This window comes from Dendrobium catenatum, unplaced genomic scaffold, assembly GCF_001605985.2.
Source record: "Dendrobium catenatum unplaced genomic scaffold, ASM160598v2 fragScaff_scaffold_72, whole genome shotgun sequence".
Taxonomy (NCBI): domain Eukaryota; kingdom Viridiplantae; phylum Streptophyta; class Magnoliopsida; order Asparagales; family Orchidaceae; genus Dendrobium; species Dendrobium catenatum.
This window is the reverse complement of record NW_021318534.1, coordinates 3,598,444-3,612,575: the sequence shown is the minus strand read 5'-3', so window position 1 is coordinate 3,612,575 and position 14,132 is coordinate 3,598,444. Positions and strand designations below refer to the sequence as shown.

Genomic DNA, 14,132 nt, shown 5'->3' with positions numbered 1-14,132 from the left:
TATGTGAGTGCTAGGCCCCCAATGTAAAGGAAAGTCATGTTTTGAAAAGATCATTTCTTTACCCTCCACATGTGACTAGCGATATATCACATCTTTAAATACTAGAGGAGAGCACCTCTAACTAAGTTCCTCCCTTGTTCGAGATACATTAAATCTTCAACTATGGACTACTAAAATAATTAAGATCACGACCTATTTTAAAATCACCCAACTTTAACTTCCTGACTATAAATAAAGTTTTCCCCCTAGCTCGGAAGATTTAGATTCCTTTGAGATTAACCAAAATTTCCTCTCCCTACTCTAGGCTTACTAGATTTAATTATTCGTAACTGAAGCAAGGAATTGGTTTGCAATCAAATTGAACTGTCAGGATTTGATTTTTACTAAAAATAGAAATGGTAATTTCCTCTGAGAGAGGAGAGTTATTTTTGGCATGTTAAAAATCCTGACGAAAGTATGATAAGTTGTTTTTTTTTTCAATAATGAACTTAGTAGCGGCAAATAGAGAGTCAATGTAGCTCATAAAATTTTATATTTCCTTAGGGTTTCAACAAGTAAGAGGAAACTTATGCATCTTATTCTATAAAGAAATAAAGAAAAATTCTTCTTTTTTAGGTCTGAACCAATTTTATAAATAAAAATTTTGCTTAAGAAATGTTGAGGACCACCGAACTAAGCCATATCATAATTTTGTGATTCAAAATTTTGAATAGAATAAACTTTCATTTATGAAAATGAGGTTCATAATATTTTTCAAAGATCATATTTTCTTAATGACAGTTAAAAGAATTTTATAATTGTATTTTATATATAGAGAAGTGACTTATTGAAATTATTCTTTTACAATCATTTATTTTGAAATATTTATTCCAATTAAAATTAATTCATGTACATAATAGATATATAAATTTAAAATTCAAAATTTTTGATTAATAGTCAAAATTAAAATTTAAGGAGAATGAGCTTATTTTTTTAAATGTTTATTTTAACACTAGTCGTCCTGGTCATATTTTAATCCCGCGGAGCATTTTACCGCGATTTGTTCGCGATCTGATGGAGCACAGAAGAGAGGAATCGTCGGAGAGGTCAGAAGGGTCGGGCGGTGTAGCTGGCCTTTCCTCTTACCTGTATTTTTTGCCTTAAGATGTTGATCCCAGGGAACCCAAACCCGATTCAAATTTAGACTTAATTGCCAACGATCGCCGGCGGCAGCCTGCCCACCATGTCCCTGAACATGAAGAGCCTGACGCAGGCGCTGGCAAAGACTGCCGCCGTGATCGAGAAGACAGTTCAGACCACAGTGCAAGAGGTGACGGGACCTCGTCCTCTCCAGGACTACGAGCTCCTCCACCAGATCGGATCCGGAGGTCCAGGTCTCGCCTGGAAGCTCTACGCCGCGCGGCCTCGCCCCTCTGCACCCTCCACGCAATACCCTGTCGTATGCGTCTGGCTCCTAGACAAGCGTGCGCTCTCCGAGGCCCGCACCCGTGCTGGCCTTACTAGGGCTACAGAGGACGGCTTCCTCGACGTTATTCGCGCTGACGCCTCGCGCCTGTTGCGTATCCGCCACCCGGGAGTCGTCCACGTCGTCCAGGCTCTTGACGAGAGCAAGAATGCCATGGCCATGGTCACTGAGCCGCTTTTCGCATCTGTTGCCAATACTATCGGCCAGCTGGACAACATTCCCAAGGTTCCCGCGGAGCTCAAGGGCATGGTACGCAAACCACGAGCACCATCGGTCTCGCCCTCTTTTTCTCTATCTCTTCTGTAATTTCTATGCATTTTTTTTTTGAGCTGTATGACTCCATCCTGAGTTGCACCTAAATTCAGCAGTTGTGGTGAGTGGGAGGCTGTCAGTTGTTTGCAATACTGCTATTTCCTTTAGCTGGAATGATTAGCTTGTAGATGAGAGTCTTGGTCCGAGCTATGACGTTTTTTAGGAGCGATTGATAATATGCAAAGAGAGTAGGAACATATTAGTTTATGAGTTGGAGATCTAGAGAGCCAACTTATCAGTGCATGCCTATTTTTGATAAGGGAGACTTTATTAAAGGGGACATAACGGTCTGCACAGAATTCTTGTTGATTTTGGTTTCTTTAGTTGAAGGTATGCTGGTAATGCTGTTTTAATTTTATAAAGGAAAAATTTTGATTTGGGTACAGAAGCATTATTAATTGTAGGTTGTTTTTTGGGCATGGTTAATTGCATTACTATTGATCTTTTTACTAGAATGATTACGATGTGGAGTTCTTAGCTTTTCTTATATTGTAGGTGGGAATTTTGATCCCAGCTACGAAGTTTTCTAGGAGCGATTGATAATATGCAAAGAGGACAGGAACATATTAATTTTTGATTTAGAGGTCTATAGAGTCAACTTGTTAGGGCATGCCTATTTTTGATATAGGAGACTTTACAATTGTGGATTTAAGGGTGACTAAATTACTTGTTAATTTTGGTTTCCTTAGTCAAACGTATGCTGATGTGCCTTCTAAAATTTGCAAGGGGAAATTTGATTTCGGTATGGAAGCATGACTAATTATTAGTTGTTCTTTGGGCATGGTTAATTGTAGTACCTTACATTCCTTTTACTGGAATGAGTACGATGTAAAATTTTTAGCTTGTAGATGGGAGCTTTGGTCGAAGTTAGGAAGTTTTCCTAGAGCAATCGATAATATGTATAGAGCATAGGAACATCATAGTTTATGATTTGGAGGTGGCATGCCTATTTTTGATATGGGAGACTTTACAATTGGGAATTTAAATGTTTGCACAGAAGGCTTGTTGAGTTTGGTTTGTTTTATTGAATGTATGCTGGTGATGCCTTCTAAATTTGCAAGGGGTATTTGATTTGCGCACAGAAGCAGTCTTAATTGTCACTTATTTTTTTGTGCATGTACAATATTGCTGATTCCTTTTATTGGAATGATTATGATGTAAAGTTCTTAGCTTGTAGATGGTTGTTTTAGTTAGTGCTTATTGAGAATGGTAAAGAGTGGAAGGCCGTATTAGTTTATTATTTGGAGGCTTATATAGCCAAATTGTCAGTGCATGCCATATCTTTGATATGGGAGTCTTTACAATAGGGGAATTAAGGGTTTGCATGGCAGGTTTGTTGATTTTGGTCGTTTAGTTGCAGGTACACTGATGATGCCTTATAAAATTCACAAGGGGAAATTTGATATGCGTCTAGAAGCATGTTTGATTGTCAATTATTTTTCGAGATGGACATGATTTCCCATGTAATATTGAAGCTTCAATTTGTTATTTTTTTCTCTAGTAATTTAAGAAGAAATTTGGAAGTCTACATTTTAAATTACAAATTTAGTTGTAGCACAACTTATAAATGGTGCATAATATGTATTTTGGCATCATAATACAATTTAAACTTTTGGGACCTACAACCCAATTATTCAAACTTTTGTAATATGAATTAATGTTTATTCTATTAAAACCATCAAAATTTTCTAAAATTGTTAGCTACTCTTCTTTCTATTCTCTCCTCCCTCATCTTTGCAAAGAATAGTGTGTGGCTAGAGGGGTTACTTATGGAGTGAGGCAGGTGACAATAGTAGTTGAAAAGACATGTAACATGGGGTAATGGCCAAAAACCAACTGCATGAGGGTCAGTGGTAGTGCTAATCATGTCAAATGCGCTATCCAAACCCATTTAATTAAACCCTTCAAAATTTTTCATGGGTTGCTCAAATTAGTGATAGGCTTTGGTGCTGTATCCAATAATGCGTATTTAGGCTTGGCTACAAAACAATGCATGTCTCTAAATAAAAATCATAAATTTCCTTTTTTATATAAAAATTCACTTGATTTGTGAGTTGTATTAAATCGATTGAAATGTGTTCAATTCATGCTTTGAGTGAGGATGCCAAGCTCTAAAATCTTTTTGAATGGATTTTTATTGTATAATTGCTTCATCCAACTTTGATTTGAGTAAGCTCAAATAAACACACACATTTCACCATTAAAAGCTTATGCTCATCAGGGCTAGTCCATTAAGACTTCGAATCAATCTTCATGGTTAAATGGTGGCCTCATTTGTTTGATGTTGCCTATAGGCAACTTGTAGCATTTTTTGATTGTAGGAGGGAAGAAGAAGTTTATCTTGTATTGATTCATACCCTAAACACCCAAACCTTTTAAGGCAAAGGGTTCATAATGGTTATGAGTGATATATTCATAAAAACAGTAGATTTTTGTGGTATGTTGAAAGAAAGGGTTGTTTTGTTTCAAGTTTTAGGAGTTTAAACTAAAATAAATGCATGAGCTTTTATTTTTTTGGGAGTTGATTTAAAGAAAAATAAATAGAAAATGAATTACCAATGTATTTAAATGCCTCAAAAGTTAATTTTCCTATCAATCTAAATTTACTAAAATCGAGCAATTTCTAAATGCTTTAAATTTGTTCCTTCATGAAAAATTTGCAAGTTTTGCTCCTATATCCTTGCTGAACAATCAACTCATATTTGCGCCATTTGCTCTACTCATTGCAATAGTAGTACACATTGAATTGAGCCTTCACTTGCAAGCTCTCTTCGCCTCTCGTGGGCTTGAAGAACACAAGTTTTACATTTGTCACTCTCACTAACATACTACCATTTTATCTTGATCTTCTTCAACCTCGCCCTTAATAATTCCTTTGCTCTTTGCCCTTGCCCGAAGGCCTCATATTCTAAACTTTGCATCCAACTGAATAAAAAAGTTATGCTCCTGCGTTTGCTTTACAAGCAACAAAACTGCTCAAACTAGTTAGAATACATTGCATTTTCAAAATGCACGAGTTTAGAATACTTGCAACCAAGTAGCATCTAATTTAGATGTTGTTCTTTATTTTTTACTTTTAATTGAACAGTTGTAACACTCCATATTAGTTATAGGTATATGGATACAAAGAATGATATATTTTTTGATGAAGATTGTAATGTGCATATTTAAGCTATTCTCTTTGTTGAACAAGTAAGAAGTGAAAGGGGTGGATGAGGATGTTGAACTGAGAAAGTTGAGATGCATGAATCGTGGATGATAGACTTCATGAGTGCCTGTCTAGTATTTGTGTTTTATCAAAGAGGTTTTTATGATTGGCAGGCTATGAATTTTCCAAGATTCGTGAACAAGATGCATTTACCTTGAATATGTGATTTACATAATTATTGCTTATGTTGAGGACAATCCTTCTAATTGTTCCAGCATCTAGGCTAGTAGTACTTTTTTTTTTTGGAAGAAAATGCAACTTGCATTAACAAAAAAACACCTAGATACAAACTACTTAAAGTAAAGACAACCTATTACATTCCTCCTTTAACAAAGAAACAAAAGGAGGAATATTATTATCACTAATTACATCCCAAATAAAATCAAAAGAAACTGCCAAGTTAGCACAATAATCTGCTAACTTATTCCCATTACGACTAGTATAATGAAATAAAACATTATTGACACCTTTAATTAGAAACAAATCCTCCACCACTCAGTCCTCCAACCACAATTCAGAATTGACATAGGAATCTTGAAGAAACTTGATAATGTTCCAATTATGACCTTCAATAATAATGCCATCTACCTCTTGCATCCATCTTTGCAAAACTCTCTTCAAGGATTTGAATGCCAACAACTACAACTGTGCAATATCCCAATGTACAAAATTAAAACCAAAGGCTAACAAGAACATTCCTTTATTATCTCTTACCACTCGGCCAACTCTTGCTTTATTTGATTTCGTTAATGTAGCATCAATATTAATCTTGATCCACTCGGGAGGAGGGTCCCAAGTTGTGGAAAATAGTCGGGAAGATTGATTAACACCTCAGTATTTCGAGAAGATCTTATTATGATGAGAAGTGACCATCAAATTAATTACTTTTGAAGCAATAAAAGTAGCACTATCTTCAACACCACCATGCTTTACTTTATTTCTACCAATCCATGAAAAGAATAACAAATTAGAATATAATTCAGCTATGAAAGGATTAGAAACAGAAAACCTTTCCAAGTCTCTTATACACTCTTGAAAAGAGCAAAAAACCGGAACATAGAATTCCCAAGATTTCATGCAATTAATAACTTGAACTAATTTAAGACAAGTAACAGCTATATGATCATCATCTTCAATTGCATTGCAATCTCTTGGACATAGATTACAATTCAACAACCTTCTATGCATAAGAAAATCAGTAGTAGGAATAGCCTTGTTGATTAACCTCCCTAAGAAAGTCTCTACCCGAGGACTTAGTTTCAGCTTCTTCGCCCAGGGCTAGTAATTCACCTTTGCCTCATTCACAACCTGTTTCTTTGAAATTAGAGCATATATAGTCTTCTCTGTCATTTTGAATTGAAGTTCCTACCGATCCATAATCAATTCAGGAAAGATTTAAATTTGAATAATTATTTCAATAAGACTTTCTCCAAAAAATTGACTCAGCCATTGTATGTTCCAGGATCCATTCTCAATAAATGCATGAAGTGTAATATCATCATCTTCTAAATCCGCAACAAAAGTAGGCCACTTAACAATGATTTTATCATGAATCCATACATCCTTAAGAACATTAATTGAAGAACCAGAAGAAATTTGCCATCTAACAATGTTTCTAAGAGCTTTCCAACCATCCATTACAATCTTCCTTGAAACCGAGCTGCTCCTTTTCTCCTGACCCTCCCACTAATTAGCTCCATATCTTGCTAAAAAATTCCTGTTGAGAAGATTATCTGATTTGTTCCAAGGGTTCCAAGCAAACTTTGCTCTTAAATGACCCAGTTTTGATGCCGCCGAATACAGTCCACGTCCTCCCAACTTTGATTTGCATAAGACTTCCCATGGCAAAAAGGGAAGCCCATGAATCCCATCATTTTTGACCCATATATAATTCCTGCACATCTTATCAAAATCCTTCAAAAGACCCAAAGGAACCAAGGAATGTGTAGAAAGAAATAATGGAAGAGAAAGGAAAACTGATTTAGTCAAGATAAACCTCCCTACAAGAGAAATAAATCCAATGCCCCAAGCATTTAATCTTTTTAAAGATTTTCCCAACAATTGGTAAAAATCAGATTTCACCAACCTTCTCAAAGCTAATTTAATGCCCATATACTCCATCTCTTCCACCACTTTAAAGCCCAATAGTTTGAAGATCTGTCTACCTCTCCTCATATTGATTGATTTGCCAAGCAACATAGAAGATTTCTGATAATTTATCTTTTGACCCAAACATTTGCAATAGTCAAGAAGAATCTTTTTCATTTTTTTGATACTAGTAGTTTTGGCATCTGAGAATAGCATAATATCATCTGCATACATAAATGAGAAATTTTTGAGCATTTGTAGATATTTTAATCCCAAGTTTCTTGCCTTTATGGATAAATGCATTAGAAAGTAGTTGAGAAAATAAAATAAATAATAAGGGAGAAAGAGGGCATCCTTGTCAAAATCCATTCCTTCCCTCAATCCATTTAGAATTGCATCCATTCATCATAACCGAAAACCTTGGTTCCACCACATATTCCATCACCAAATTAGCAAATATGATAGGAAAATCTAATTAATTTAACACCTGCCTTAAAATAACCCAGCACATACTATCATATGCCTGCTCCATATCAATCTTGATAGCCATAAGACCCTTCTTTGATTTAGAAAACCTGATTTTATTAACTACTTCTTGGGCTAAAAGAATGTGATTTGAGATTGATCTAACCCTGATGAAAACCACCTGCTCTTCTGAAATAATTTTAGGGATCATCCAAAGGAATCTATTCAATAAAACTTTAGTCAAAATCTTATAAATAGATTTGCAAAGACTGATCGGACGATAATTAGAAGGAAACAAAGGGTCTTGGATCTTTGGAATCAACACAATAAGTGTATCCTTCCATTCTTTGCAAAATTTACCAGAGGAGAAGAATAGATTAATTGCTTTGCAAACATCATCTTCAATTATCCTCCAATAGGCTTTAATAAAAGAATAAGTGATCCCATCACAATTTGGGGATTTATTCCCACTCAAGTTCTTCACAACCTCCATAATTTCCAAATTAGAGAAGTCAACCTCCAATTTTCTTCTATCATCATCATCCAACACCTTCCAAGGAGCCGACAACTTATCTAAGCAACACCTCCTATCTCTCCACTTATTTTGAAAATACTTTAGAAAAACCCTCTCAATTCCATCTTGATCTTCAACCATATTGCCATTTACATCTTTAACTTGATTAATCCATATCCCATGTCTTCTTGCATTAGCAAAAGCATGAAAAAATTTGGAGTTGGAATCCCCATCTTCTACCCACTTTATCTTTGCGCTTTGCCTTCACCAAGTGCTTAGCTGAGCAAGATGTACATTCAATTCAGCAACCTTAGCTCTCAAAAGCCACATTTTTTCTTCACTTAACCAACCAACATTAGCTTCCTCCAATTGAAGTTGTAAAATTTCCTCCTTAATCTTCTCTTTTGAAGTAAAAAAGTCTTTTAATTTAGCTTTACTCCAGAAAAAAAGATTCTTCAGGGCTCTACTACATTTTTTATTAAGAACTTGCATCTTGATGTAAACACAATAAAGAAACAAACGCAATGGATAGAACTTAAAACAAACTTTATTAAAATAAAGATGAACAACTAAAACTTGACAAACACGACAAGAAATACTAGGAGATTTTTTAAGGAAAAAAAGAAAATTAAAAACAAAAGCTATCCTCAGACAACCGTCAGAGCGGGTTCCTCACATGCATCGAATAGTAGATTAAATAAGAGAAGTGCATAAGACTAGCAAACTGATGGTCCACCACTGCAGGACTGTCCAAATGCTTCCAAATCAACCAAGACACGACACTGTTGACCCCTATACCTCAAACCACATGTGAAAGGATCAAACTGGTAAGTAAAGCGATACGCACCTTGGCGCCACGTGTCACTTGAAGGATCAAACGATCTCTGATTGCCAAATGAATGACGCCGTTGCGATCTGGACGTCGAATTCGGCTAGGTCGAGGCTCCTTGCAATCGAATCGTACGAGATCAGGCCAAAAGGGATGATCGACACCTAAAATTAAAGCGCGAGGCTGATCAAACAATGCCGGATTGACAAACAGACTTCTTCGTTGTGTCCGGAACATCGTCAATATCCTAAATACACTGCAATTTGTTTAGTTGAGGTTGTGCACGCAAATCGAGGCGCCCTAGGTAAAAATTAGCCTCTTCATTGCTCAAATGACCTCCGATCGTGAAACAAACTGCGTCATTATGTTCAGGACACCAAAAATATCCTTAATGCACTATCAATTTGTTTAATTGAGGTTGTGCACGCAAATCGAGGCGGTACAGAGTAAAAATTATCCTCGTCGTTGCTCAAACGACGTTCGATCGAGAAACGGACGGCGTCGTTGCAACCGGAACACCGACAATACCCTAAATGCATTACCAATTTGTTTAATTGAGATTGTGCACACAAATCGAGGCGGCCCCATGTAAAAATTACACTCGGCATCACCCAAATGGCGTCCGATCTCAAAACAGACTGCGTCGTTGCGACCGGAATGTCAGCAATATCCTAAATGCACTATCAATTTGTCTAATTTTGATGTTCGACAAAATCGACACGTAAAATGAGATAGCCAACGCGCAAAACGAGAAGAAATGCATGCAAATCAAGATAGTTTTGGACTGATTAGGACGCTGTTGCTATTCGGAATTAATTCATAGTGACATAGCACCGATATAGTTATCCCTTTTTAAAAAAAATTTAGTAGAAGTCACAAGCTAAATACTAAACAGAGAAAAAATGTCAAAGCTCATTAATACCTAATCTTGTCCAGTCGAAATCCTTGTCGCTTCTGTCAATCCCGGGCAGCTGGCCTTCATTTGGCTATAAGGAAAGAACCTGTCGTTAAAACGAAGCTTACAAGATATTTTCTGGGGTTCTATTTTTCACGCATACAATGCTTCTCAGCTCGTTTTCCTCCTCATTTTTCTTTCCCAACTCCCCTCAGCTCGGGCTCTCCTATTCGCAAATCCTCTCCGTCATCCTATTCAATCTCCAACTCACGACCACATCCCTCTTTGATTCTCATGATATCACCCTTTATTTCTCACATACAGCAGCTAGAGCTGGCAGCTTGTAAGAGAGAGGGATAAGGTGGCGGGTTGAAGAGGAGAGCCTGCTTGGAGATATAATCCATTTTCAAGAGGGCTGGCTGCTTGGAGATTTAATCCATCTTATTTGCACAAGCAGCCGCCCCCTTTGATAGGTATCTCTTCCTTACACAAAAGTTCTGCTAGAGGAAGAAGGGGAGAAACGTGGATATTCTTGCTTCTCTTCAATTCAATCAAGGAGGAAAATTGAAGGAGAGTTGATGCTTTCTTGTACACATGTTCGGAACAAAGGTCTCAGGAAGATGCACTTGAATCTCTACGGCAATCTTGAAATCATGACAGAGAAGGGCAGAAACCTTGCAAGAGAGAGAAGAACAAGTGGGAGTGGAAGACTATTTGCATGCTAAGACGATGCCTAACATTGTTGATGAGCCAACAAATGATGATAACTCATCATCAAAGGAATCGGGTATGTTAGAGAAATGGGTTAAATTTGAGCAGTCACTGAACGTCCTCATAGATTTGGTAATCAAAATATTTGATTTATTTTGTCATGATCGAAACTATGCAAGTCTCTTTGTGTTGGAAAAATCACTATCTGAAAGTTCATTTGCTGAAAGTTGGAATGAGATACACCATCTATTGATTATGAAGGAGATTGGAGAGTTGAGATTACTGATGCTCCTCTTTGCAAAGCTGAAAGTGAGAATAGCGTGACAAGTAAGGAGATGAGTGTAAAGAGTTGGCATCAAGAGAAATCTGATGACAATGGAAGACCTAGATTGGAGGTGAAGAGGGCGCTTTTGAGAAGAATTGGTAGGATAAAAAGATTGGTGGCTTGAAATCTGTCTCTCGGATTGTGCCATCTGAGGAGACTGGAAAAGAGATGATGAGTGAAACTATTGTGGCTGCTGAACAGTTCCATGGAGAACATAAGGATGGTGATTTCCCTTTGATATGGATGCAGTTGGTTTAGATTGAGAACCAGTAATCTAGATTACTTAGCCTCCTCCAAATGATAAACTTGTTTTCCAAATGTTAATTTGTAGTACAAAAAAATGATGATGATGAAAATGATGCAAAAAAAAAAAGAAGGGAAAGAAGAGGAGATAAAAAAAAGATAAGTTTCAAAAAAAAAAAGAAAAAAGAAAAGAAAGGGAGTGGAGTTAAAAAAAAAGAGAACAAAGAATAATAAAAAGTGCAAAAGAGAAAAAAGGGAATATTTTTGCAATTTTTACATTTGCTATCTCATCGCCGCCGACCTCGAAGGTATAATCTCCAAAACTCAAATTTCCCATTCTCGTTGTTCGTGGCGGACCGGAGAACCACCTATACGCGCTCTCGTAGTACGGTAGGAGGGAGCCCGGTGCGATACCTACGACGAGACGGGTAATCACCTAAAACTCATATTCCCATTTTGGTGTTTGCTGCGGACCGGCGAACCACCTATACGCGCTCTCGTAGCACGGTAGGAGGGAGCCCGGTGCGACGCATACGACAAAATGGGAAAGCCCTATACACGCTCTTGTAGCGTGGTGGGGAGATCTACCTGTGCTCGCCTACGGATACTATTGAAGACCTCATACACGCTCGAGTAGCGTGGTGGGATGAAAAAATGTACGGTCCGGTGTCCTCCCGACACCTACCATACACGCTCGAGTAGCGTGGTGGGATGACCCAGTTTCCCGTAGTTTTCCCCTAAACGGGGGAGATGCCGGGAGGCTACCGAAATTTTCAATGAACCGTGGACAAGACTTGGACCAAATATGGACAATTTGAACTTGAACTTGGACTTGAATTTGATTAAATAAAAGGATCCTAATTCAATTTAAACAATAACTAAAGTTGCAAATCAATTGAGATGAATAAAGATTTGAACATTTTTACAAAGGACAAGAGGACTTGATTTGGGACTATAGTGGACATGAACTTGAATTAACTCATACTTGAGTTGGACAACAGGGGACTTGAACAAGATTTGAACCATTTGAACTTGACATTGAATGAATGAAAGACAATGAAAATTAATATTGCGTTTTAACAAGATGAGAATTTTAATCATACAAATAAAGACCAAGTGGAAAAAGCTATGACATGTTACACTTAACAATACAAAAGTTTTCAATGAACATTAAGGAATCATCATTTCATTAAGAAATCAAATGTCATTAAGCAACTCTATCATGTATACTCTAAGTCATTTTCATATGACATAGAAGACTTGCAACTTGACCATGGACTCTAACTTTAACTTGAGTGTGAACTAGATCATGCAATTAAAATTATGATTGCATGAGTATGATGAAGACGCAAATATTGAATGATAATTATGATCATTCATGCTTCAAGTAAAAAAAAAAAAATCTATGATGAGCAAGACATCAATATGGCTTGCTTATACATATCACTTGATGAAGTTGAAAGAGAATCCGCAAGTGTGGTTTGATGGCAAGTAACATGATGAACAATCAATAGCACGCTACAACATCCTTACAAGTGGATTCGATCAATTATCAAATAAAGGCTACCAACCCCTATAAGTATTGAAGATTAATGTGTGTTGAACATGAAAGGCATGCTATGAATATGATTATGCCTTATACTCAACATCATATAGTTTGCAAATGAACACAACTATCTGTCAGCCAAAGTGCGTAGAGAGAATATACAATGAACAATATCCACATGGAAGTCAACATCAGTGCACAGATGGGTACACTAACTCCTTTGCAAATGATGAAGCCGTGAGCAAATATACAAATTACAGCATAGGATGAATGCAAGTATCATGCAGAGGACAATAAAGAGAACACAATGCATGTTACATATTACTTGCAAGTAAAAATAAAGATCTGCACTACATACAATCTTTCTACGAATACGGATATATGCATAACATGCCACTTATGGGTAGATGTAGAAAGACTTCAGTAAATGCAGTATCCTGAAGTCAATTTCAGTCTATGGAGAAAGACATCTACCTACCTGCATATAATAGTAGCGGATGCACTGAAAAGATCAAAGACCATGATGAAATGCATAGAGAATACGACAAGTACAAGCTCCTACGACCCAAAACAGGAGACTCGTTAGTGCACTACAAATGCGAGTAGTGCACGACAGTCTACCTGTACGAAGCAGCGAACAACTCTATTCAGATGCTGCTGCGCCACGCCACCGAATCCGCAATTTCTATGCAAGCGGACAGAAGGCGTCTACAAATACATTCAAAGTACCCCGCACGTACACAGTAGTTTGTATACACATAGGTACACTAAAAGGGGGTAAAAGCAATCAAAGAACCCGTATGGGCCCCTGCGAGCGTATTATTGATACACATGTGACGTCTAGGGATGCTGCGCGGGTTATTAAATTTGAACCTGATTCTCCTATGCAGATAAAAGGAGTGGACATGGTTCAATTATAAAATGCCCCCAAACACCCGCATGGGCCCCGACGAGCGTGCTATTGATACACACGTGACGTCTAGGGATGCTGCGCGGGTTGACAAGTGAATTCAAGTTCGAAACCGATCCTTCTATACGGGTCAATAGAAGTCGACAGGGTTTGAACCAACAAACAAATATACGGTTGTGGAGACCGTCATATTTATCTTAATACATTCATGTTATACCTTCAATGCCTACAATCCACAGAATTCACTATCAAGGGCATAAATCCTACGAAACCCAATCATCTGTCGACAGCCCTATAGAGTTGACAAGGTTCAATCCATAAAGAGAAATGACCCCCAAACACCCCGATGATGGCCGTGTTGATTGCTTATCTCAACCGGAGGGTTTACAAATATTTTTTAATGTCATCCAAGCTCCACTCAAATATTCAAAATCCATTTCAAACTATTCAAAATGTCCTAAAATTTCTACAAAATTCAAAACTCCACAAAAAGCCCAAATTCCATATATTTAAAAATGAAATCAATCCATCAATCGCTTAAAGCAAAGCCCATCCACCCTCCACAACAGTCTGTCGGGGTGGACAAATTCAAATAAACTCTAGCTCACAAAGAGCCAAATG

At 37.3% G+C, this 14,132-nt stretch overlaps 1 protein-coding gene across 1 annotated transcript in view; it reads left to right on the top strand.

Moving 5' to 3' along the window:
• Positions 1-1,067: 1,067 nt before the first annotated feature.
• LOC110100336 (SCY1-like protein 2) overlaps positions 1,068-14,132 on the top strand; it is a 98,707-nt gene continuing 85,642 nt past the window's right edge. The window contains exon 1 of the mRNA XM_028695685.1: positions 1,068-1,714. Coding sequence (XP_028551518.1) covers positions 1,223-1,714 — 492 coding nt within the window. The 5' untranslated portion in view covers positions 1,068-1,222. The remainder of the gene's footprint in view (positions 1,715-14,132) is intronic.